The sequence below is a fragment of the Platalea leucorodia genome (assembly GCF_965183815.1).
Source record: "Platalea leucorodia genome assembly, chromosome: 4".
In the NCBI taxonomy this organism is placed as follows: Eukaryota; Metazoa; Chordata; class Aves; order Pelecaniformes; family Threskiornithidae; genus Platalea; species Platalea leucorodia.
This window is the reverse complement of record NC_138826.1, coordinates 66,131,622-66,159,507: the sequence shown is the minus strand read 5'-3', so window position 1 is coordinate 66,159,507 and position 27,886 is coordinate 66,131,622. Positions and strand designations below refer to the sequence as shown.

Sequence of the window (27,886 nt, the reverse complement as noted above, 5' to 3'; positions counted from 1 at the left end):
ATCACATGAACATCCGGCTCTTGCAGATGTTTGAAACTGAGATCCATCACTTTGAAACCAGACGAGCCAAAAAGCCCAAGAACTCTGCTGATGATCTTGACATTTTTGTTGAATGTGAAGTTCACAGTGCTGATGTTAGCATCCTTATCACCTCCTTGAAGAGAGTAGCAGAGGATGTGAAAACTAGCAGAGAAGACGAAGGTAAGAAATGCATGCATCTGTTAGCGCTGTTTTGTTTCTTTTTGGAGTAACTTTTTTAGCATGAGCTTCATAATAGTAATTTAATTAATCTGGAAAGCAGGTGAGCATGCATTCATTTTTCTTCACTGCATGACTGTATTCCCTGAATTGGGACCATTCCCATTGGTGTGGAAAGGGAGGCACTTTGTCATAGCCAGTGGAACTGAAGTGAGAAAAGCATTCCAGCAAAAAGGGAGATGAGAAGAATAGAGCAGCAAAACAAGTAGCTGAGGAGAAACTGAAAACTCCTCAATGACAGGAAGATTGTGGGCTGAGAGTTGTGCAAAGAACTGACCACTCTGAGGCAAACACAGACACTTGATGGGAATGCAATGGTACGGCAGAGGGTCTGAATGTTTCATTTGCTTGCAGTGTATTGTGTCGGTTTTGTTAAAAGAAGCAGTAGCTGTCTGTTTATGGTGCATGTTTAAGGCACTGGTCACAAATACTGGCAGAGCAGGGACATCAGGCCTAAAAGGAAATGATTTTGCCTTTAAAAATTGTTTCTACTAATTATAACTAAGAGATTATCATTGCAAGTTAGTTTCAGATCATTTTTGATCCAGTTTGACAGTTTGGTCAGCAAACAAATTCAACTACTGACATATGGTGACATGTAGATATGAATATTCTTAGATATTGATGAAAAGAAAGCTTGTAACCTTCAGCACAATTTTTATTTTGTGTGTCTTTTAAAAATGATTTGATCCTATCTCATTTAACTCTTGCTGCTTTCTCTCCAGTGCCCTGGTTCCCCAGAAAAATCCAAGATCTGGACACATGTCACCATCTGATCACTAAGTATGATCCCAGTTTGGACCATGGTCACCCTGTAAGTTTGACATTACAGTTATTTTATTTTTAAAAAAGAAACTCTCTGTAGGGAAATTTTTATAAGGAAAATTTCAGGAGTAAAGAAATACTCATGAAAGGACAGAAAAAAAGAAGGATCAGAGGAAGGCTGATCTGCAGTGGAATTAGGGAGTATAGAATGAATAACAATAATAAGAAAAGCTTATGGGTCCTGATTCATCAAGGTACACATGATTAACATCGGACACACGCTGAAGTAATTTCTATTCAACATGTTCTTTAGCATGAATTCAAATTTCATTGTTTAGTTTAAAAAAACCTCTTGTTTATTATTTTACCCCTGATATATTTGAAGTATGTCCACTTTGTACTAGCCGGTCCACATAACAGTCAAGTTCCCCAGCCTTCTGCTTTTTGTGTTTTCTATGTTTTGACCTTTCAGATATTCCATATCTGCATTTTTAATTTTGCATATGCCAGGAATCTCATTCAAGTGCAGATGTACAGAGGATGGTAGTGAGGACAAGCAGCAAAGAGCTAGTCACTAATAAATACCAGATCCTCAGATTCCACAGAGGGGAGTATTACGCGTAAACTTGCAGAAATCGTCTAGACAGAAAATAAGACAAATACATGGCAGCACTGATTAGTGGATATAATACCTGAACGGAGATTTAAATGTGACTGGAGAAATGCAAAAGGTCTAGTGATTTCAGTTGAGGTAAACATCTAAAGTTTAAATAGGAAGCAAATTGGAAAGATTATAATCTTAATTTACATCTGACTTTTCACAAGGTCTTTGGAGCCGGGATTTTGGCAGTATTTATTGATATTACACTGCAAAATATTGTTAGAATTTTTGTGATGGGCTTTCTCTCAGATTCAGGCAGTAGGTCTTGGATATGAGTGGGCTGCAGAAAGGGCTTTACTCATAACAGTTTTGTGTGTATACTCTTAGCCTTGCCACAAATGGAAACTCTAAGAGACGGAAGAGGAAAAATGCACTGTAGAGTCCTGCTCTAGTGATGACAATAGCAAGGCAAAGTATCAGGAACAAACAAACCAACACTTGTTTCTCATCAGTTTTCCAACTTTAGTACAGATGAGATATGAGTTAGGTACAGACGAACATGGGACTCCAAAGAGCCATTTGCTGATTGCCAAGGTAGGTCACAGAATTACTGTGAAGTGTTCTGCCAAACATCACATAGAAGTGATGCATGAAAAGGAAAAAAAGCACAGACTTCGTACTGAAAAATGCAAGGAAGTTTTACATGCATGTCAACAGAATCTATAAGACTGTCATTCCCTTTTCTAAATGTCTGAATTCTATTTAGATCCTTTTATTAACCTACACAATGTTAATGTTGTTAGCTATATACAGTTCTGTGTGGTACAAAAAACTTTCCAAATCTATCTTCTACATTTGATAATTACTTATTAAACTATAATGCCGTAGGAGAGCTTCATAGCCTCCTTAACCAGGACATCTTTCATTCTTCCTCACATCTTTTTGATAGAAACAATCCAAGTATTTGTCATTTTCCTGAGCTAGCTCTGAGGCTCTTTCTCATGAGATAAATGAGTGCACATTGGGAACTCATTCAAATGGGACTAAGTTCGCCTCCTACTTTGCCAAATAGGAGGTATGAACACTGAAGAGGATGAGAGAAAGCACCAATGGTGCAGAGTTACTGAAGTATTGAGTAGGGATAAAACTACACTGCAGAATGCAGTGCAATAGAAATACCTAAACTAGCTAAAGTTAGCTCAGGCACTGAAAATCCTTTGTGGCAGGAGGGAGCATAACGTGGGCTCATTTACTGTGCTGCCAAACATGGCTCAAAAGTGGACAGGTTGGAGGAAAGTACCAAATACGGTGATGTACGGATGGCTCAGCAGAGATTTTGCATATACATTTCCTACCAAATAGGCAATTTGGGCTGTCCATGCTAACAGCTTCACTTTGTTCTTTACTGTCTTTTTAATGGTCAGAAAAGCAAACTGATGACACTGTGACACCAGTCCCTGGGGCACCCTGACACTGGCTGTAGTGGTCCCCCAGGGAGGCTTCTGCTGCTCAGAGGGTGGGTGCAGAGCCCTGGAAACAGCAGGGACAAAGCTGAGAGGTCACAGCATCAACACTAGTCTGGCCCAATGGTTTTTCCACGTGTTTTGCATGGACTTGTTACAGTTACTGACAAGCAAGGGTGGCATCTGAATGAACATATTATCCATAACACATGACAAAAATAAACATGCTCTCGGGATCCAGTTCCTTCCTCAGATTCATGCACACAATTCTCATTAACTGCAGTATTACTGGTATTATTGCTACACTGAAAATTATGTGAATAAACCTAAGGGAGAAATTTGGCTTGCAGTATGCAAAGTGGTTCCAGTAAATTCTGAATATTTTAGAATAATAAATATTTGTACAGTGATGCTGATCAACGCTGCTTTATGAGTTATATTAGTAACACAGTGCCAGATTTCAGATTTTATTCCTATTATGAATGATGTAAAATTCAAAGGAATTTGATTCCACATCTCTATTCATATTTAATAGCTGGAAAAGCCTGCTTGAAACTCAATTTCTAGTAAACACAGAGGGGGCAAAAAGAAAACTCCAGTATTTGAAAAGTAAACTGCCCCTTTAAACAGATACCACTGAATCTGTCTTTATCATAACATGGTAATAAATGGGCAAGGGGGGATTGAGCTGAAAGTCTTTCTACAGATTCAGTGGCAGCTCTAAAGATTTCTAGCCAGTGAGAACCCTTTCTTCACCCAAAGCGCAGAGTATTGTGCAGGCGCAGTATACTTTCTCTGGTGAGGTGGTACTAAGCTTGGTACCGTCATGTCCATCACAGCCCTATATTGCAACCTTTGTGCTTAGTGAAGGAAAGAAATGATTCAGAGATTCAGCTCTTCCACAGCAGAAGTGACACCCCTATTTCAATTCCATTTTTAATGTGATTTGCATTTAAATTTGACTGTAAGTGTAATGGCCTGTGATGTAGTGCTTATGAACAACTCCAAAACCTTCCCACCAATGTTACTTTCCTTTCTGGTCACAGGCCCCAAATTTTCATCAAAATGTCACGCATGTAACTGATCGCAGACTTTGGTTTACCCTGTTCATAAGGCTCAAGATTCATTGCCTCAGAGAAAACAACCTATCTGAGGCCTAGGTTTTCTGAATACTTCTGTTAGCAAATTTATTTATGCCCACAAATCTCTCTTAATATAAAACCTTTTTCAAATTATTTTCTAACTCAGGGATACGCTGACCTGGAGTATAAGAAACGGAGGGCATTCTTTGCTGACCTTGCCTTTAATTACAGAGAGTAAGTACAAGGCCGCTGAAGACAGACTTCAGCGGTCCACATGCACTTTCAGACATCTTCGTGTGCAAGAAATACCAGAAACTTAATCTTTTGTCAATGTATCAACAGGGCTATCTTTAGAAAACAGAATTCAGCCACAGAATCTTTCACTCCATATGAAGTAGACTTTTCCCACAACACAGCAAATATACCTTAAGATAAAAATCTTAGGATTGCATTCACATCTCCTTCAGTGCTGTATTTTGTCTTAGCAGAGATAATTTCTCAATACGACTCTTCGTTTCAATTTTGCAGTTACTTTTAGGACTAGCTCCTGAGCCGAGGCTAATCTTTTTCAAGGAACTATAAGGAACAACGTTTAGGAACATATTTTTGACAAAGCAAAGCAATTTGCTGTTCTTGCTATTTTTTTGACAAAATGTCTCTAGCCATGTACATTAGCTACCTAAAAACCTCAAAACCTCTCAGGTCTCGTGTGGGTGATTGAAAATGCTTCTGCTTTTATGTGTAAAACTTCACCAGAATCAGCTGACAGAGTTAATCAGATGTATAGGTAGAACTGGTAGTGGATTATCAGCCTCATGGTGTCCAAGAAGCGGTGAAATCTCCAAAGCCTTGAGAGACTTCTAGTTGAGTACAATTTTCTCACCACCACCATATATCACAGCTAGTGCAGCACAAAAGAGCACAAAAGCACACACTGAACTGAATCAGAGCTACCGAAGAAGCAACAGAGAGGAAGAGGAGAGAAGACTGCCCATCAGAGAAGTTAGTGATAACCATGCAGTGTATGCCTGGGCAGCTCTCTGCTGATGGGTTTATGAATGCATCTCTGCGATGATACTGTGCTGATCACATCCTCCAGGGATGGACCCTCCAGGCACACACTGCTTTTTGATTGTTAGATTGCCTTCAGCAGAGATAAGGGTAAGCCTGAAGGCCTCTTTTTTTCTTCTGTAAAGTAGAACACGTCTCCCTTTCTTACCATATCCCTCTGTTTCCTCCCCACACTGGGACAGAGGAGAAAATGCACACATTAGAGCCTACCAAGACAAAGTAGTTGTTAATTATGTACCATTTTGCTGTTTCCGTCCTCATTACAGCAAATATTCATGGTGCAGGCAACGAAAATAATACTTGGAAACTGAATTTGAAACCTGCTTTAGACACATGCATTATTTCCTCTCTTCATTACAGAGGAGACCCTTTGCCTCGCATCGAGTACACGGCGCAGGAGACTGCAACTTGGTGAGTTTGGTACTTGTACTCCGACTCCTGGGCCATTCCACTGCAGTCCCAGGAAAGACTGTCAATGTGAGACAGTGATAACATTTTAAAACTGTATTTATCCATCTCAAATTTTACTCCTTGGTTGTGTCACCTTTTGGTAATTTGTTTTGCAGAAAGCCATTCTCAGGGCTGGTCTTAACTATACAGTTTCTAGAGCAAAATGTATTTTCCTGACCATCTCCCTGCCTGCCAATCCCATCAATATATCAGAAGCCAGAAAACACCTGGAGTCTATAGCATAACTTCTAACTGACCTCTAATTAACCATAGCTATGGTGGTGACAGAAATGTCACCTTTCCAAATCTGTTACCAGAAGAAAATGCCCGGTTGCAGGATGGAAGTTCACTCATAGGATGTGGCTAATCCAAAGTTCATAGGACAGACCACCCTTCCTTGTTCTCCTGCAAGTACTCATCGCTGTTAACATGAACAGGTATCATTCTCTCAAACTGAAGGTAAAAGAAATTTTGGAGTGCCCTTCCAGGATACATTATTTACATTGTAAAAAGGCCCTTGATGTCATAGGAAATGATAGCAAGTTACTTTTACATGGGTGCAGCATTTCTTCACTGGTGCTTTGTTTCTCCTGAAGATTTGCCACTCAAAAAACCCCCAACAAACAACCAAGCAAGCAAACAAAATTAATTAAATTCAAAGTATGTTTGCAGACTTTATGTGAAGTATTTGAAAGATTTGAAAGAAAGATTTGAAAGAAAGTAGAGTTCTTATTTCATATACCTCTGTTTCCACTTTCTCCCACTAACTTTAACAAATCTCAGTAAGCAGCAATAATTACACATTTGTAAGATAGCACAAACATAAATATGTCCACATGTCCCAACTAAGAGCAGAGTCCCAGGATTGTGCAAGGTGCCACACCTGCACATAATAAGAGAGAGTCTTTGTTCTGAAAAGTTTACAATTTAAATGGAAAGACAGCCTAAAGGTGGGAAAAAGGCAGAACGATGACCACATTTTATAACTGTGGAACTGAAAAAGCTAGAGCTTAAGCGATTTGCCCAAAATTATACACAAAGTTTATGTCAATGCCAGGAATTAAATCCATACACTAGATGTCTCATGCCAGAACCTCAACCACAGGTCCATCCCATCTTTTTCAGTGATTATTTTATTTTAAATAAAATCTACTGTGCCGTAGAAAGCTTGAGGGGTGTTGCCCACAATCACATAGAAACCTTGCATCCAACTCATCCAGGCGGTCACATTTTTATTAAGCTCAAATATGTTTTTATAGCATCTTTCAATTGTCAAAGATTGATGGTCGGTGTCATGCTCATGATTGCTACCACCAGCCAACAATCTTGGCATAGGATGGTGTGTGGGAATGTCATATTTGAGAAAATTTAATTTTGTGTTCTTTCCTGTTTTTCCCTTTTGTTGCCAACCTCCGTCATTCCAGCCCTTCTCCACCTAGAATTAGTCCCACTGTGGTAACTGAATAGACCTTTAAAGGAGTATCTGCCCATTTCCCCAAGCAGCCATCCCCAGCAACCCAGGTTGTCTTGTTGTGTAAAGCTGTTTCCAAAATTAGACCTCTCAATGGTTATCACAGCCCCCTGGGGCTGTGCCCTGAGGTCAGCTGCATTACAGAACAACTTAATTGAGCACTGTGCAATTGAACGGGAAATGTGTAGCACAGACTAAATTCCCTCGGTGTTCACTCTGAAGAGTTGTTGGACGCCTTCAGTTTGTAGCAACATGGTTATAAAAATGAAAATTAATCAAGTGAAGAAATATGACTTTCAGAAAACAGAGGGTAGAGATGATCTGGGTTTCTGTTTTCAAGCAGGCTTCTTGGAAGGCCCTGAAACTAAGTAGTCATAAAAGATGTCTTATGGGTAAAAGCTATATAAGGAAAAGGGATAATCTAGGGCAAAATTATAGGGATGCACCTGTCACATCTTCATAATAAAGCTGCATAGTGCCACTTTTTTCTAAAATAATACTGAAATTTATGTAAAATAAGGTCATTGCCTTTAAAGTCTTTCAAGTGGCTGGCTCCATCCTTCGTTATGAGGTTCCTTTCTAGAGTATTTAATAGACTGTGCTTTCAGCAGTTTCTCTTTCCTTCTCTGGACTGAAGTACCATCATATAACAGCTTAATGGTCCTTTGAGTGATAGCACCTCCATACAGCGAGGCATTACACCTATTTGAGGCACTACATTAGGGCAAGCTAAATTGTTGTCTGGAAATATCTGCTCCTCCATTGACTTTGGAGTGAACTTAGATGATTGCCTTAGAGGTACTTAGAGAGGAGGGACACTTAGCTTTAGGTAATTCATCACTAGTCTCTGAGACTGCCTACATTTCTGTGGTAGTCAATGTTTGGACACACAGTAGAATGATAAAAGAGACCATATGTGCAGAAGTGTAAACAAGCCTGCTCTCTCTAGACTCCAGTCTGGGGATGAACTGTGTACTAGTTCAGATCCTATGCAATCCCACTGAGGTCAGTAGTATTCTATGGGGAAATAAGCCAGGGCAACACTTGAACTCTAGTCCTCCTCATTTTTTCCTAATTCTGCTATGGAAATGGCCCAGCCTCCTGTGGCTTTTGCAATAGTGACAGCAGCCACTGTTTCCCTCTGTTCTTTTCATTTTTTTTCCTCCTAAGGTTTTCCTCCCCCCTTCATTCTGGTTCATTACTCCCACACGGTGTAAGACATTCGTACAAATGAAGAGAGCCATTACCAGGGACTGGCTATCACGTCCATAGCAACAATAGCATCACAAAAAAAAAATACAATACAAAACCAACAAAAGGTCATTTTCCGTAGCCAGCATTTCCAAGAATGATCTCAATTTTCATAAAACAATGTTTATAAAATTGTTAACACCCTAGGGCCATGTCTGAACAAAAATAACCATTTCTATAAGGTTCTTTTCCATCCTATTACTATTTGTTTATTTTGCAACAGCTAAATATATTCCAAACCACAGCTCTAAATCCAAGCACCATGAAGTTTGGGACAAGCTTGAAGCCTGTGCCCAAATCTGGTTATATATATTTTTTTCTTCAGCTGGCGTCTTTTTGTATAATGGGCTAAATGTTTCAAGAAGTTGGCATGTCTTTCAAATACATAACCCATGCCAGGCATTTTGAACTGCAAAAGTATGAACCTCTTTGCCTGTCCAGATGTTACTCTTCAGTATCAGAAAATGTGCTTTTTTAGGAGGAGGTTTGTAAGAGTCAAATATAGGCTAGGCTTCAGTACGGAGATGGAGGGACTGGCATTTCAAGTTGTACCCCAACGTAGAGAGAGAGGGAATACCTGACTCATTCCATCCCTAAACTGTACAACATAGAGAGGGCCATAGCCTCAGCTTTCTCCCTGGGATTTCCCTGGTACCTCCAACACACTTATACCTAAGCAAGAAACACTTCTGAATCAGGATTAGAGTCCTGTTACACTAAAGGATGGTGTAGGAAGGGATAAAACAGATTAGCTGAACAGAACCCACCTTCTGAAGGAAAAGTGAAACAGAAAACCCTTATGCTTTGCTACATCCACCCAGGCATCAGCTTCCAAGCACCAGGTGTCCTGAGTTCAGATTTTTAGACCATTGCCTATGCTGTGGGTTTATGCCTCTCTGTGGATCTGTAGATAGGGCAGATAAGTACTGCTTCATTGAGGTGTGTCATGCTATATGGCCTTTGCTTTCCAGGAGAGAGGTCTACAGGAAGCTGAGCAGCCTTTACCCTACTCATGCCTGTATGCAGTACCTGGATGCTTTTCAGCAGCTGGAGAAATACTGTGGCTACCAAGAGGATAACATACCTCAACTTCAGGATGTCTCCAGATTTTTGAAAGGTCAGTCATTATGAACTGTGGTTTATTCTAGGGTTTCCTGGATACGTTTGTACATCACAAACACACACAAACCATCTCGTAGAACCTAAGCTGGTGAGCAGAGCTAACTAGCCGTAGAGTTCCTTCATGCAAGATGAGCTGTAGCACAAGGCATTAATACCAGGCATATCTAGGGACCAAGCTGTAAGTAAGTAAGTTTGCGTTCGCTCTGTGAGCGGCTGCAGTTGGTGTAGCACCAAGCAGCTAATTCCAGTATTGGCAGCAGTGCAGCCACAGCAGCAGACTGCTCAGCATCACTTCCACACACAGGTTTTCTATGGGTTTGACTACATTTTATGCTTCTATAGCTATGCTACTAGTAAGACCCAAACACAAGCACAGGTACATACCTCTCAAGTCCATTTTTTTCTAATGCATGACACAGGATGGCAATGTGTGCTAGAGAAAATGATTTCCAGGAGGTTCTGCTAGTCAGTCAGCAGCTGCCTTGAAACAACACTGCTTCTTTCTGTCTCTGTGGCCCCACTTGCCACACTAAACTTGTTGGTACCTACTGTGTGGTTGACAGGAGAGCAGAAAGGCTGTGGTACTAGTCTGTAAATGCATGAAGATGTGGCCTTAGGTGAAAGGACACATAAGATAGATTGCTAAGCTGACCTACCTGCTGTTAGCTGGGAGCTGACTAGCAAGGAAACAGAGAGGAGGGGAGCCTGCATTATTTTTATGAGGCCACAGGCTGCATGGGTTCCCAAGGCCAGGTGCTTTGTGTCAACCAGCTGATTTCCTACCATCATTAAGAATGACTAAAGAAAGGTGGTCTTTAAAGCCTCCTTGCTCTTTCTCAGTGACAAGGAGATGTGCAAGAGAGACGAGGACAGCTGATCACTATGATGAAATAAATAATTAAAAGTATGGCTTAACTTTAAATAAGTTCAATTTAAATACAATATTCAGGAAATCAAATGACCTGCTCCGTGTATCAGTAGGTGATGCTAGTAAGCTTAGATAAGCTTTCTGTTGCTGAAGAGTTTTCTAAGACATTGCCATTTTTAGGGAAGTTTAAGCTGTTCGATGACAAAGTTTTTATTGCACCTTTAGTGTAAGGGAATGGAGGGTTGGCATAGGAAAAACATCTCTCATCCAGTTGTAGAAATCTTTCTGTGTATGCATTATGTATTTTCTCATGTATCTTCTCTTGTATTCAACTATCCATCTTACTTCCCTCCTATAGTAATTGGGCTGATAAATATTTTTTCTCATGAAGCAGTTGATCTCACCTTATCTCATTTAAACGGTAGCTGACAGCAGGGAGCTCTAGAAATCATATGATGCTGATTTAATTACCACAGGTATTCATATTCTTTACATGAATCAGGTGATTTCAAAGTGGGAGAATTTAGGATAATGTAAGAATATCCTGTCATAATACTATTTGTATTGCTCGTGTTGGTTGACAGGATTTGATTGCCTGGAGTCTGGGCCTGCTCACGTCCTTTGTAGGCTCTGTTTCTAAATTTTCTCTATGCCATACAAATTGCCCTAAGCAAAAAAAAAAGCAGTAAAAATAGTAATTCTGAAAATTCTACTAACAACGGTTGGGAAGATGTTCACAGTGAGTTTCAACTAATCTACTATAAACACAGGGTGTCTCGTGTAAGCTAATTGTCCAAACTATTCTGACTGGGAATGAGAATCAGGCACTTCAGAGGCATTTTATTCCATCCTGGAATGAGTGTCTAAGGAAAATAGAAAGAATGGCTCTTGGGAGTGCTGCTCCTATCCTCCTTAAACCATAGATAAAACCTGGATTAGTTTAGCCTACAGGCTTTGTAAAAGATTATAGATGGAACAAAGTTTGTTCAAAAGAAATGTGTTTACAGCTAGACACAATTAAGAGTGAGTAAGCTATTTTAGTCCCATTATATGGGGCTTTGAACTGATATCTTACTTATCTTCAATGATTCCCTCTAATAAGGTCATTTCACTATGCAGAATACGTTCTAGAATAGCATGAAGATTGACATTGTTGTAAGGTCCCTGGGTAACAAACTCAGTCAGAAGCATCTGCAAGGTCTGTAAAATCTGTGTTAAAGACAGCCTCATGCCAAGCAGCCACTGGGTGAGGGGTATGATTTATATGGAGTTCTTCTGATGTATTACTAATTTGGGTGGCTTTTACCACGAGCGTCAGCAAGGCCAGAATTTTTGCTCCTTATAACTCATCGATCAACTCTGTGCTTAGGCTCTTCCTTGTTTTACAGGTGTGCAGTGCTCAACCAACGAAGCCTTAACCAAACTATAGGCTGTGATGTGTCTCCCAAAATTCCCTGGTATACAGTGGATGCATTTCAAGCACAGACTATGTGGAGATGCATAGTGCAGTTCCTGTCACTGGTTAGCTCTGGGTGAGCCCCAAACTGTCCCACTCTCCCATTTAGGACATAAATACCAGCACATATCTTTGCTAAATACTGCCTCTGAGGACTGGACCGTTCTTTAGCTTATGTAATGATAAGACTTTTTATAGAATAGAATAGAACAGACCAGGCTATTTCAGTTGAAAGGGACTTCAGCCCACTTCAGGGCTGACCAGAAGTTAAAGCATGTTGTTAAGGGCATTGTCCAAATGTGTCTTAAACACTGACAGGCTTGTGGCATCGACCACCTCTCTAGGAAGCCTGTTCCAGTGTTTGGCCACCCTCTCAGTAAAGAAATGCTTCCTAATGTCCAGTCTAAACCTCCCCTGGTGCATCTTTGAAAAACCTCCCCGGCACAGATTTGAATATAATAAACTATAGGGATGCAGAGAGAGAGAGGGTTATCCTGGAGAGAAAGGGATCATCTTATAACTAGTCCACACATCCAGATAAACTTCCACCTTCTCTTTTACTCAGCAGTATCTGTGAACTCAAGCAAGCAATCCTTTTTGTCTTTAATACAAGTCAAACTACAAGATCTGTCTGGTGTTACCTGGCCTGCTAGTGAGGCTGGTTTGAACAGAAATGAACTCTACATCCCAAGTATTTCATAATTACTTAAAGGGAATTTAAAAGGTTAACCATGTGACCATTTAACATGGCAAGTGTTTTTCTAAAGGGTTAACTAGATGAACCTAGGCACATCTTTCTTTCTAGGAAAGATGTTTGGATTTAGGCATTCATTGTCCTCCACAGCTGGAAGAAATTACAGCCAGTGAACTCAAGCAGGCTCACACTACAACACACAGGCCTGTATACATGAGTTTTTTAGGCCAAGAATTAAGCCTTACAGATCACTTTAGGTCAACTGCGCAAGACCTTCTCTTCAACTCATTTTCATTTCAGAGATCTTTGGGCAGCAGGTCCAATCAGCCACACCCCCAATTCTCTACTGATTGCTGCTTTTATTGTGCAGTAATGAAATAGAAGTTCAGACTGTTTTGCAGATATTACCTTCAGCAGATAACTTTTTCCTATGGCTTTTCAAGGCAACTGGCCAAGTCTGTTCCATCAGCAGACTGTCTGATTCACTGGCCTATATTTAAAAGGGCATCTCAGGGAACATAAGCTGTAATTTTCATTTTCCCTCCTGCTCCTCCAACATGGATGCTAAAGCAATATAAATTTCCCTAGACTCTTTCATAGTCGATTCCAAAACTGAGTTACTTAGGGCTTGGTTCTCATCTGATATATTTTTCAGCTGGTGCAGTTTTCACTTCACTCAGACTCAGAATTTAGCCCAAAGATGACCAGATTCTGAGATTTTCACATTCCTCTGGATTGGCTTAGTATGGCATCAGCAGCAAGGAAGTACCCTTCTTGTGCCAGCTCCTGGCTGGTGCCTAAGGAGACATAGCTGATGGTCTGTCTATTCCCCCAAACACCCTGCTTTCTTAATTGGGGAGGAGGGAGAATAGTAAGCTGCTTTACAACCACTTCTGATTCCCTGGTTAACACTAATGGCTTTGCTCAGCATACAGACAAAGATAAAGAAATAATCTCCATTGGGTTTTTTTGCTGTTGTTCAGCTTTGAGGCAGTTCTGTACGCATTACCTTTGAATTCAGTGGAGCAATAGAAGATAACCATGGCAAATGTTAACCACGTAGTCCCTCACATTGTCAGGTAAAACATTCCTTGCTGCCCACTCTTTTTTTGTCCTGTATAGCTTCAGATGTTTTGTTACTTCTAATTCTTCCAGTGAAGCCTTTTTTTTTTTTTTTCCTTTTTTCCCCCCGTTTTCTTTTCTCTCTTTTTTTTTTTTTTTTAAAATGAGAAAAGTGCTAATAGCCAGACAAAGCAAGACAAGAAATGCTGGAAGAAACATTAAAAACCAAACCAAAACAAATCTTGTAAGTGGCTTGGTTTCTGGGTGGGATTTTTTTTGTTTGTTTACATAAAATAAATTAGGTTCCAGGCTTCATGACACAATAGGATATGGATAGAGAAGGGAGAATAAAGCCATTTCTGAATTTTTTTAAAGTGTAGTTTTATGCTTTAAAGAAGATGAAATGTCATTTATGGGAGCTGAGAATGCAACACAGATTTTGAGTATAGGACTTCAAAAAGATTATCATTGGCTCTCTTTTAAAGCAGTGATTTTCAATTTTCTAAGCTTTGCAGACCACCAACATGTTTCCCATGGAAATGTAGATTTTGTGTTCTTCTGACCATAGGACTGGTTATTTTGTTAGTCGTCTCTCACAGACCTTTCGTAGTAGTGCAGGGTGTCCTGGAGTAACACTGATAGCACAAGCTGAAATCACGGTGCAAAAATATTGCATTCTTCTGTCCTCTTCTACGGTCACATGCAAAACAAAACATGTACGATCACATCACTGGGAGGCTGTGTAGTTAGTTCTAGACAAACATAATGGTGAAAAAGAAACAGAGGGGAAAAATAGATGAGAGCACTGATGGAAACTCTGATGTTAAATGGTTAAGGGCCAAATTCCAGCACCCTTATCTCTGATGAGGACCTGTTTGCTCTTTCTCCTGCATGTTCCCATTCTAACAAAGACCAGGCAGAAAGATAAAATTGATAGAAAGTTTTGCCAGTGCTGAGCTAGTTTATACATGTGGAGCATGCACTGACAGAGGGGAATGAAGTTGAATAGTATGCTCCAATTCTACCTCTGGGGTACGTTGAACTAGGCCCACTGAGGAACAGAAGAATTGCCCAGACTGGAGCAGACCCATGGTCCACCTACTTCTGTCTTCAACAGTGCAAGGTACCAGGGGTTTCAGTGCAGGGAATAAGAAAGTCTGCAGGAGGGACTAAACAGTAGCCTAGCATCAGGGAAGACCCAGGTGCTCTCAGACAAGGGTAGGGGTGGGGTGTGTCCCTTATCGAAATCCTGTTTTACATACGCTATACAGGAAATGAGAGAGAGAATCCAAGAATTAATAGAATAGCCAGGACTGAAAATGCAGGTTCTGTCTCCTGCTTGATCATAAGGATCATAGGACCTCAAACACATCACTGACATGTGGGACACAGTAGATAAATGTGTGTAAATGAGCTAAAAATGTAAACTGGGGCAGGCAGTACTCCTATACCTCATATCATTGCTGTGTGAATACGTGTAGGATGGATGGCTAGGTGATTTGATGTTGTAGTAATTGGACACATAGCAGTACAGGGGCACATAGATAATGACAAGCCAGGATGTTCCTACTATACTTAGATCAAGGGAGCTACTGCAACAGAGCATGAAAGTCCTCTGAAACTGCTTACCTGAAGTAAGCGTGCCATGTAGTTAACCCTAGAAATGCCTAAATTCAGCCTCAATTCCCCTTGCAGAGAGAACAGGTTTCCAGCTGAGACCAGCTGCAGGACTGCTGTCGGCTCGTGACTTCCTTGCCAGCCTGGCATTTCGTGTCTTCCAGAGCACACAGTATATGAGGCACTTCTCTTCTCCTATGCATTCCCCGGAACCGTAAGTTTGATGCCCTGGCACAATCCTGTCCTTCTGAATGTGTTGGGGATGATTCTCTTGGGAATGGCTCTGGAACTCTATCCAGTAGTCCACAGAATGAAACAATTTGAGAAACTGGTAGCTGGAGAGTTAGAAGGGGAAGTCATGCATGAGAGGGTGTGGGTCTCTGTCTCTCTTGCAAAGTTGTCTGGGGAAGGAAAAGACTGGAGAATATCTGGTTTAATCTTTTCATCCTGCCTTCAGTTACCGTCTGCTGGGGTTTGATTTCCTGCTGTGAAACTCTCCCAGTAAGTGCTGGCCAGACAACAGCAATTACATTTCATGAGAAATTACAAGTTCGCACAGATGCTTTTGTTGTATGCTGGGACAAAACAGGGGCCTTTCAAAGATGTTGTGACATAGGAGACTGGTGCCTGTGCCATCCCAAGTGAGACAATAGCCCAATTAGTGGGGGGCAGCTGGCTCCCCATGGCAGAAGGGAATGCTGTCACACTCCCTGCCAGGCCAGGTATGGAGGCAGCTGCTGTGAACCAGCCCTCACACTAGCTCCCTTTGCTGGTCTATTGGCTAAAGTCCTTCATGGGAAGTTCATGCAGGGCAGGAAAAGAAACCTTTACTGAACATGAAGGTCGCTTGTTTTCCAGAGACTGCTGCCATGAGTTGTTGGGTCATGTTCCCATGCTAGCTGACAAGGAGTTTGCCCAGTTCTCACAGGTAAGAAGCTTGTTCTGCTGGCTGTTTAACCAAGTGCTCTGGATAGCAGGCCAGATGTGCCTCAAAGGCATGCAGCTCACTGTGCTTGAAACGCTATTTTAAGACTGGATTGTGTCTGAGTCACAGCCTCCAGGGATGGTGGGCTAGCAGTGCCCCAGGAGACATTTACTCCAAGGGAGTGGTAGCACCGCTCCCTATGGACATCGTGTAAAAGGAAGGGTAGGCAGTGCTTGTGGGACTTCTCTGTGGGAGGGCTGTGTCAGTCTGCAGAAGGATGCCAGTGGAGCTTCTGCGGTGCTGCATGTTTGAGTTGTACTGACTACGCTGTTCCCCTGGTTTCCTGTCCTACACCACATGAACCTAACCAGCAACAGCCATCGAGCCCCCAGGCTGGTTTTGTCTCTGGATGTACATTTTTATCTCACATGATACTTTAATTGTGTCCATCAGCATGTCATTCATTAGAGTCGTTTTTCCTTTTACAACTCACCAGATTCTCACAGCATTGCTCACACTGGTGAGGAGGCTCCAAAAAGCAAACAGGGCTTCTTTGTACAATAAGGGGTTATTTAGTACAAGCAGTCAGTGTCAGACCCAAGTTAACTCAATGACCTCGTATAATTAAAGACTTCAGAACTATGAATGTGCCTCAAAACCATAGCAGAGGGAAGAAGATAACTCATGTTCTAGGCTTATCCAGCAGTGGCCAGTGTGGAAACTGGCAATAAGAGCAGAGTTACATGATGTAGGTCCCTGTCAGAATATCTTAAAAAGAAAGCCAGTTCACCTCCTATAATGTGCTTTCCAGTTGTATCGACTTGGATACATGCCAATTTCCATTTTGGTCATAAATGTTGGTTATTATCAGATTCAGATGAGTAGTACTTAAAATATCCTAGTGGTCTATAATTTATTCTGGAAGAAACCTCTTCAGTTCAGTTCAATACCAGAACTGAAGACACATTAGAAATAAGAGATTATAACAATTTCAACACTTCCAGCTTTCCTCTTTTCCCATCTGTAACACAGACTATACAACAGGGGATCATATTAAATGAATTTTCAAATTTCACTTTTTTTTTTTTCACAAGTATTTTCACAGTTGAAATTCACCCCATGAAAATTCTTTTTTGTTCCATTCAACATGAGACGATGAATGGTGAAAATGCCCCAATTTTGTTTGTTTGCTGCATGATATGGCTCCCGGGATAGCTAAGAACAGACATCTACAGATTCCTATTGTGAGAATAACAATTGACAGGGAGCACAGATGAGAGTAAACAGAATCCTCCCTGCACAGATCTGACTCACTCATAAGGGCTGTCAGAAAGAGAGTGAGAGACAAAAAGGTAATTGCAAAGATAAAACCCACCCTGCTGCCCTTCCTTCTCATGTCTCTCTATAAATCTCTGCCAGGGATAGTCCAGCATTAAGCCAAGAGATGGTTAATTTTACACAGAGAATGCTGAGGATTAAACACTCATCTAATGTGACTCCCAGTGGTATGTAGCTGGGGGCCAGGGAGAGGTAGGCATCCTGGAAGCCATGGAAGGTCATTTTGGGTGACAAAAACAATGAATAGTTCATGCTATTCATGCTAGAAATTATGTGGTCCTCCCCCTTCCCCTCTTTCTCTCCCTTGGGCTGAATAATCACACTAGTGTAACACTGCCTGCTTGCTTACTTGCTTTAGGATATTGGACTGGCTTCTCTTGGATCATCTGAAGCGGAGATTGAGAAACTGGCCACAGTAAGTACAGATGGCAGTTTAATATCAGAGGCAAAACCCAAACGATTCACTGCATATCCCTTACTGTGCAGGGAAGGCTCTTCTCCAGTGTCTCAGATTAGCTACAAAAATGAGAGCATCAGCAGGACTGTCTCTTCTCCTCATCCACAGGTTAGGGAGGTGCTGGAACAGGGGCTGGAGTCCTTCCGGGGGAGCCCAGAAGCATGTGATTCCACCTGAGGAAATGCTTATACTTTTTGCTTCTATAAGAACATATTGCTGAAGCTGAGTTTCTACAGTTTCAGCCACAGGAGGCTCCCAACTCACTTTCCAGATTCACCTAATAGACTGGATACCCAGTGTGATTCCTGCATTTTCTCCTACACAAGGTGCAGGGAACCATCAGAATTTGATTCTCTCTATGTTCATTAATCTCACAAAATAGGTGAGCACTTAAAAGCTATTTGAGAGCAGGTATTGTCATTTGGTTCTGAATCACTAGGCTGTACATATCTGCCAAAACAGCTCATGCAGCCTCTTGCTGCCATCTTAACTTGTTCTGAAAGTGGGCTGGAGGCCAGATGATTTTTTTTCTGATAATGACAGCCATTTCCCAGTCTTGATGATTTTTTCAGGTTAGGAGAGGAGTCTTACCCTCACCCAGCTGGGTGAGGCTCATTCAGGAGAGGGGGTGGATGGGAGGAGACTGTCACTCCTGAAATTCCTCACCCAGTCCACAGCCCCACTCATGGTGAAGTGGAACAAGGCACTGTGTGAAGGAGATTATGGCTCACCTAAAATCTATCTGCACATATTCGTCCTTGGGTTAGGACTAGGTAAGACTAGCGGTATTTTTAGAGTTTGGAGAGAAAAAGGTACCAGTGCTGAATTTTTCATAGCATCATCCAGGTCCTGGGCTGGTGATGTGAGGTGACTATGTGGCAAAAGGCAGTGACATGTCCACATTTCCTCTGCAATTTCCCCTCTCTGGGTCTAGAGAGGCTAAAGCAAGATTAAGATCCATGCCTTTGCTAGGGTTAAAAGAATTTTGTGTCCCAGAGAGCCATTTTGCATCTTTACCCAGGTCTTGGTGAGATTGGGTGAAGGCCAGTGGCTTACATAGCATTCCTCTGCAATCACTCCCCCGCCCCCCGGACTGCCTAGGACTAGATTAGAGATGGGGTTAAGGTTAGAAGAATGATGGGTCTCATATCTGAAATTGTCATAGTATCATCTAGGGTTTGGGGAGGTAGAATAAGGGCACCTTTTTGAAAGGGCTACCTGCAGTTCAGGATCTGTGAGAATACAATTTTGTAAGTGCCATTCAAGTATTCTGAACAGTAAACATATTCTGGATTAACATCTCAGTCTTCAATTGTTTAAAAGTTAGACATCTAGTCTAGGCTTATTGTTTAGGTTCCTTCACTGGAAAGTGAACATAGAGAGGAACCTGTAATGTATTTGCTATCCTGACATAGATGTCTAACATAAATTCTTTTTTCTCTCTGGAAGTCCCTGTCATTTTCTGTTCATTATGAAGAGAATGTACGTAACTAGCTTAGATAATATGACAACATTAGGCTAACTAAAAGTTTATTTAAAGAATCTCAACTTTACTTGTTGCTATGGTCTATAACATTTGTAAGACAAACTTTGAAATGCCATTATTTCATTCAGTCCCTGGACTTCTCTAAGCAGGTGGATCAATGCACAAGAGATGGGAAATTGCCAGTGTTCATGTTATCCACATAGTGCCACTAGTACCATGTCTTGTACCCTGTTAAAACAGTGAGAGCTGAAAGAACCTCACTAACTGAAAGCCAAATACAGGATTTCTAAGGAAACACTAAAAAGAATTCCTCCTCCTCCCATGTCTCATTCTCCAGTCAAAAAGAACCTTCTGAAAAATGAGGAGATAATCAAAAGACTTTTTACTGTGAAATAATAAGAATCAAGATTATTAACACAATAAGAATGCAGAATTACTAGCTGAAGTGTAGAGAAAGCCGCTCAGGATTCTGCAGAAAGAAAGATCCTGGCATGCTGTTTCTTTAGCGGCAAATTTGCAGGCTAAAACCAAGTCGTCAAAATTATAAGACATGTGAAAGACGGTGGGAGAAAGAAAGAGAAAAGAGGCAGAACAGACAGAATAATATAGAGTTTCACATTATTTTACAAACTGCCCGCAGTTCTTTGAGAAGGGTGCTGAGAATTCAATACTTATGGCTAAGCTGAAGCCAAGGTCCAGCCCTGTGTATGAGGCAGCAAAGAGCTATGTGTCCCTAAAGGAACCTTGAAGAGTTGTGACACAAAGCCATATTCTTAAAATGCCTCATGTTTTCCATGTTTTTCTTTTGCACAACACCTATCCAGCTGCTCAGGGATCAGGCTTGTGTCCAGAACTGGTCCTTCGCTGTCCATTTCTTTAAACGCTATAATAAGGGAAGGGCTAACAGGTTGGCAGAGCCAAGAGTTGCTTTTATCCCACTACTGTCCATCAGGTAAAGGAAGAAAGGTCCTAAGCACACTTTATTGCAAGAAAAGCCTAGTGAGGTGTATCTTTACTTTCTACTGGAGCATGATAAAGATGTAATTGGCATAATCTTAAAGGGTACGTTGCTGCTAAGGGATAAGTCATTCTTCAATTCTTCTGAATGCTATCACACAGACAAAGGAGGAGGGAAACTGTCCTTTCAAGTACCTTTCCTAGGGTCTTGAACCCTCTATGGGGGTCTACTTGTCCTTCTGGGGACTATGGGTTGAAATCTGTCAGCTTCCACCGACTGTAATGAAGCTCAGGGCTAAGAGGTTGCAGGGTAATTTGTAACATTTTCCAAAGAAAGAAGGAGATAGGACTTTATGAGTTTACTTACCCATGTTATTATCATTAGCAAATTTTTTTCTTTTTTTTTTTTTTTTTGGAGTGAGAATGGGAAGGATGGCAAGTTTTGAAAAAATATATGTTATAATTTGTGTGTGTTATATATGTTGAGAGAAAAAATAATTTTCCTAAAATATACAACAATAACATTTGAAGACATAAAGACATTAAGGAATAAAGATAAAAGAAAATGAAAGGAAAAATGAGAAGCTGCCTGATAAGACTGTTTTTCACAAATTGTTCTTATTACCAGCTTTATTGGTTCACTGTGGAGTTTGGTCTCTGCAAGCAAAACGGATCGATCAAAGCTTACGGGGCAGGACTGCTTTCGTCTTATGGGGAGCTTATGGTATGTGTCAAATGTATGGTATTGAATTTGTATAACAGTTTTCTGAACTCTCTGGTAAAAGCAAAATATTGTTTCCTTACATAAAACAACATGATTTAAAATACTGACTTTTCTTTTGCAAAGAAATTAGTTCTCCCTTCCCAGAAGCTATTGAGTAGGGGAAAAAACTACTGTAAGATTGTACCCGTCTTCCACCCAAAGAGATGAAATGCAATGAAAACAACTATCCTACAAAGCGTTAGATTTGCTTCTTATTGCTCCTGGCCAGTAGTAATACAGTTGACTTTAACATAAAACTCATGTACCTTTCTGAATTACTCACTAGAGGGCAATATTATGCCTGTTATGAACTCTGCTACTTTGTCCATGCCATTGATGTCCATGCACATACGAATCAGAAAGGCACTGACTGACTAGGCCAACTAAAGTGCAAAGAAACTGTAAATAGCATGGACACTGACAAAAAGAAAATGCTTTAGTATTTTACATTCCTAAATAAGTTTCAAGACTAATCCCAGCTCGAGTTTTATGTAGATGAAAATCTGCATACGCAGGTTTGATACTGCCCTGCCTGGGCAGATTAACTGTGGAAAGAGGGACTGTACACCTTTACAGAAAGCTTATGGGTTTCCCCTCTCTTGGACAAACAGCTGATAGGGAAGATTTCTTCTCAGTTTTGCAGAGCACTGGAGCAGATGATCAGTTTCTCAGTGCAAAAGCCCTAAACTGGTATCAATAGGTTTCAATTGCTTCAGGTTGTGCAGACACTGGATGATTTTTTGGAGTCAGTAAGAGCCAAAGGAAAATAAAAACCACTCTTTTCAAGCATTTTTATAAACCAGAAATCATTTTTTTTTTCATGGGAGATATATTTTAAGCTTAGCACATAGACAAAACAGCCTAATAGCCAGATACACAATACATTCACATGGAACCGTGGCTGGATTAGCAGATCTTGGACTCCCATAATTGGAGATAGTTGGATTGTTATGACAATAAACATATTACAAAACTCTCCTAATGGTATACAGGTCAGCCTGCTTCCTAGTCAATTGACAGAAGGAAGAAACAACATGTTAACGTATCTCAAGACATTTATAATAGGAGTCCCAACAGAAGGGCAGTTGAGAGTTAACATATAGGAGGGGGAACCCTCCCAGATATCAACCTTCATTTTGCCACCTGCCAAATTTAGCATTGGTTTTGTCCCAGCACTTGCAATTTGGAGACTTTCGTGAGCAAACTCTGTGGTATATGATCTGCAGAGTTTTCTCTCTTGATAAGCTGAGAGATCTGCATGCTTGTTAGCCCTCTAGAGAAGTAAACATGCCTTCCTTTCTACATAGCAACCTCATCTTGTGTGTGACTGCTCAGGAACTTTTGCAGAAGTGTGCTAGCACTATCACAGCACTCATTTGTAGAATAGTATGAAGCAGCAGATCAATGAGCTCCCCTACAAATTAGGCTCCAGTGCAATGCACTTGGTTTACATGTCTAGCTGTTCTAGGATAAGGCTGAAGCTACCGTTTTTCTGAGAATCCTTCAGTACTTGCCATATTCACAGCCAACAAACAAGAAACCTAGACTTGCTTTTATTTACCTGCTAAATTGCTGAGGTCCTATGCCTAAGCACCTGCTAGCAACTTGAAAATGTATACCGTTTCTTTTACAGCTGAAGAGTAGAAATATGTGTAGTGCAGTGTCTATTTCCTAGAAGGATTTTTTTTTTGAAATACAACAGTAGCTAGGCAGTTTTGTTAGAGAAGATGAAGACTGGAAGACAGTGAGGCTCATGATAGCCTTCAGTTTCTTGCAAAGTTCATTTTGCAGTCTTAGACTGGCTCTTGAGAAAGTTCTAGATAAGTTTTACTATTGCCTGGGAGAAAGCCATTATCTATCCTGATAATTATCTGCCAGTCTTCTCAGTATGGGCCCAGATGTGGGCTTGTGCGTGGAGGCCCCAAACTCAATTCCATATCATTTAGCTGATTGGCATATTTGGCACAGGCAGACTCACTGCAGCTCATGTGACGGAGGAGACACACTGCAGAAACCTGTGCAAAGGAAGGGTTTCTTAATCACTGAAGGCTTCTGAACCAGGAACAGCAGGATCATTTGGTCACTGAGGACGCAATAAAAGCATGAGTTATTAAGGCTAGGTGGTTGGCTATGAGAAGATAACATCTAACCAGCTGGAGACAGTGAGCAACAGTATGTCCAGCTAATGTGAGAACGTAGCATCAGCAAGGAGCCTGGGAACATCCTTGAACTGCAGCCTGAACTGACTGTCTGTGGGTGTGTGACTGTGACCCAGGGAACCACATCCTGACTATGAAATCTTCAAAATCTTTTCCTCTTCTCCACAGCACCCAGTCTGACCAGTTTGAACTCAGCTTCAGGTAGTTATTTTTTGTGGATGAGCTGATCCCACCCGAACTCAGGGCATAACCTAGGAGAAAGGCAGAGGATGAGAGGTAGAGCTAGATGCCCTCTGCACGAGACTTGCACTTGAATCCATGTTATCTAACAAATGGTTTAGTGACAGCAGCTAGGTATCGGAAGGGACAGTATAACTATATCCAAGTCTAAACTGAACAGTTGTCATGGGTCTGACTGCTGGCCAACCTTACCTCCTCTGAACTGTAAGAATTCCTCCCCAACAGCTCTCGGTATTGCACTGTTTATTTCACTATATTCTGTCAGCTGTTTTACATTATTGAAAATGCTTCTCCTGTTAACACTCAGCTGGACTCTGTCCTCCATACTGTAAAATCTTATGGCTCATACCACACTTCTGGCAGCACTCAGTGCTACATATGCTTTTCTTGCAGCTCAACAAGTACTTAACTTGTAGAGGCCTTTAAGGCCATCCGGTTTCAAGCTGAACTTCCACTGAAATCAATGGGATTTCAGTTCTGCTTCAACACTGACAGCATAGCGGGACCCCTGTCAGGTTTTGAGTTTCTGAAATCTTTTCCTATTAGTCCCCAGAGCTTCTAAGATTATAAGAGCAGCCTCATGTTTGTGTATACCATCCATCTTAGATTGTAATAGTGCTCTCCAAGGTTTATCCTTCAATTACACACCACAAATGAAGAACAGGAAAAACACCACCTTTGAGCATTTTATGTTCTTGTCCTTTTTTTTAAAAAAAAAAAAAAAAAAAAAAGCTCTGCATTAATTTCTGCACCAGTTCTGCAGCAAATAGGCCTACTGGTTAAGGCAAGCCTCCAGTGATGGAGAGTTCAGGCTCAGTTCAGTGAAATATCTAAAAATGTGCTTAAGGATACTGCCTGAATTTTTCCAGTTAGCAGATTGAGCTGAAAGTCTTGTGCAGTGTTACCCACTCTTACTAGTTATTTACAAGTACCATGGGAGTTGGCATTTGGATCATAAAATAGTGAAGGGAGCCTTCTGAAGGCTGGGGAAGAAGAGAGAAAGACAAACAGGCAGATCTCAAAGAAGGGGTGGGTACTAAAAGACTGCCCCTAGGTGGATGGGGGTCCACTGTCCACGCTGAAGGTGGAAAGAAAGGTCTTGATGTTGACTGTGATGAGTTACCTTTTTCCTTTTTGTTTGTACCTAGGACACTTCACCAAAGTGGCCATGGCACTCACCAACCTGGCCAAATGGAGGCCAAACCAACATTTAGGCACATCTATGGTGCAGTTCAAATACCACTGGAGCTGAAATAGCTTTAAAATAGCTCACTTGGGTTTCAGGGGCAGACAAACTGTGCAGGAACTCACTTTAAGCCTGAGCTGCTCTGCCTTCCCAGGACCCTGTGCAGGTACTAAACAACCAACACCAATACCTATGCAATCACACCATCACCAGCTCTGCTGCTGGCTGGTTTAAAGGTATCTTCAGTATGTGTAAACAAATGATAGATGTGCCTATGGACTGCAGTGTGGACATAGGTGGCTTCCATAATCCTCCTATCTGCCTGAGGGGGTCAATGTAGAAGAACCTGAGAAGAACATATAGAAGAACCTCTGCAGCCCCAAAACACAAACGTGCACACACAGAGTATAGTGCATATTTCTATCTTGGGTTTCAGGGAAGCTTTTAGGCTGCTTAACTGGCATGGGAGCTGTGCAGAAAATACCAGGAGCATTCTGTCTGTTCTTCAGTGCAGCAGGAAATGTGAGATTTGTGACATGGGCTGGGGACTTTGAAATAGGGCTGCACAGGACTGTGAATCTTCTATGATACTAGTTGAAAACCAGCATGATATTCTTTTTTCTCCTACATATTCAGATTTTGGGGGGTGGCATAGGCTTTCCTCTCCCTGTCTGAGAACAGGGCTGTGGTACCAAATTGTACGGCACTGTAGTACAGGAAATACATTTTTCCTTTTTTTTATTTTTTCTTCTTTTTAAAAATTATTTATTATTTGGTTTATTAACTGCTAATTATGAAAAGCAGCTTTCACCTCTGAAAGAGCAGGACTTGATACTACCTTTAACTGTTCCACAAAGAGCATTTCTCAGCCCAGTAGGCAGTAATTCTTGCTATGTTCATTCACCTACTCTAACCTGTGTTGTTCCCATTACAAAGTATGCTTTATCAAACAAGCCAGAGTACAAGCCTTTTGATCCAGAAGTGACTGCAGTGCACCCCTATCAGGATCAAGCCTTCCAGCCTGTCTATTTCATAGCAGAAAATTTGGAAGATGCCAAGGCTAAGCTTCAGTAAGTAAAGCATTTGTGGGTATTTTCACTGAGGGGGGGCACACTGACTTGAATCCTAATCTCAAATACATCTGCCACTACTGCAATAAACATGCCAGGCTATCTCACTGCACACTTCATCCGCACAGTGGCTTTTTTACAACAAAGTTAAACATGAGATTGTTTATCTCAAAAAGGCTTCATAGAAAATCATAACTGCATGTTATTACACCCTGTCCCATGCTTCATCTTAGCAATGCCTCATTTTAGCAAGTTCTGAAGTAAACTGTGTAAGTGAATAGTGAAAGTAGAGCGCTATCCCACAGTTGGGGTGCCTATGTGCTAGTCCATACAAATAGGAGGTCATGAAGAACTGATTCACCCAAGGTCACATGGAAATTTTATAGCAGACTCAGGAATTAACATGGATCAGCAGGGGGCTTAAAAACAAGATTGCCTTTCTCCTCTGATTATATCTGCACAAGAATGCAGAATCAGCATTCACAGGCAATCTAATTTCTACAAAGTAGCTGACTGCAACATAAATAACATTATTTCAAATTAGCTTAAGGTGTTTCTAAATGCATTTCTTTTTGACCGTGTTATGTTACACAGTAAGGATTTTTTATTTTTTTTTTTTTTTTAAAGTAAGCGGGGTTTAAATTCTGGCCTTCGTCTCCAACAGTTAGAACAACACGACCAATTCTGGCTGGAGGCAGGAGGCTGCTTGTGGAGCTACTGGGGAGCATGTAGGAGCTGAAATGAGGAATTTATTAGAGGAAGAGAACCTGGGCCAGACTTCTTCCCTAATCCCGCCCCACCTCTTCCCCAGAAGCCTTGTCTGCTGGGGTTATAGCAATGGTAAATTAGGGCCCTCATCTTAAATCTGAAGGTTCACATTAAATTTTTAATGTGTTTAAAAACATGGCTGAGAACTCACTGGCAGAAGAGAGACTTTCACGAGCATTTGACTCAGGCAAACCTGAAAAGAACTTACAAGGACAAGGAATACACCATTCTCAGACTTGAAGCTTTTTCATACATTTTTTAAAGATAGTTGCACAGCCAAAGCTGCTCAAAATAACTGACAGCACAAGAATCTGTCAGAACGGAAAACATAAGGCAACATCAGTACAGGGGGTTCCTACCACCATATACTTAACGGTAACATTGTTGAAAATGGCAAGCAATCATGTTTTTTCTTTTAATAGAGATAGCAAAATAGCCCAGGATGCCTACTATCAACAGGTTTTTAGAATTTTACGCAAAGAGCTGATCCAGGTTATTTCTTGGAAGTGAAGGCGGCAGACATGCTGTGTTCCTGCATTCCTCAGCTTGCGGTTGTAATAACTCTGAATTGTGTTAACATAGAGCTGTAAGAGCACAGACGGGTCTGAGCCAGCCACGGTGAAAAGCAGGCACTGCAGATCTTTTGGGCTGCAAGTAGATCAGATGCGGGGAGGTTGTACTGCACCAGACAATGTTAAGGAGTAACAGTGAGGAGGTGTCACAGCAACCTCTGCTCCCCGATAAGTCCATGCCTACATACTGAGAAATTAGGTCCTGCAGGTTTTACACTTGGGAAAATGGGTTCTGAACTATCAGCTCTGTCTTCTTCCCCCACAGAAACTACATGATGAAGATCAAGAAGCCTTTTTCTCTGCACTACGACCCGTTCACCAGCAGCATAGAGGTTATGAACACACCTCAGAAAGTCAAGAGGGCACTCCATCAAATGAAAGAGGAACTGAAAAACCTCTGCCTGGCCCTTGAAAACCTCTCTTAAAACTACAGCAGTACATCTTGCCTGGCACTGAGATACTTGTAGACGATTCCAATACTTGAAGATTTAGTGATGAAGTTGTAGTTGCATGTGAAAATCTTTAACCCACAAAACAGCTCTGCCAAGTCAATCTTTTCACTCTAATTTAGGCTGCTGACTTAGTCACATTAATGAGTTCCTATTGAGTATATTTCAATGACAAAAAAGACCAAATTACTCCAGTTTTTGGTAGGTGATATGAGCTGTTTGGAGTGTATTTATCTGTTATTGGACTCTTACAGGTTTTTTTATTCACCTGCCACCTTTTCAAGT

The 27,886-nt window shown here is 41.2% G+C and overlaps 1 protein-coding gene across 1 annotated transcript; it reads left to right on the top strand.

Annotated features, from left to right (window-relative positions):
- Window positions 1-5: 5 nt before the first annotated feature.
- On the top strand, window positions 6-27,577 carry LOC309589724 (tyrosine 3-monooxygenase-like; the record flags this gene model as incomplete). The annotated part of the gene is made up of 11 exons (XM_082310201.1): window positions 6-201; window positions 984-1,072; window positions 4,336-4,403; window positions 5,601-5,651; window positions 9,384-9,529; window positions 15,310-15,445; window positions 16,090-16,159; window positions 17,853-17,909; window positions 21,023-21,118; window positions 25,679-25,812; window positions 27,418-27,577. The coding sequence occupies 11 exons, from the start codon at window positions 6-8 to the stop codon at window positions 27,575-27,577; spliced, it is 1,203 nt and encodes a 400-aa protein (XP_082166327.1).
- Window positions 27,578-27,886: the final 309 nt, after the last annotated feature.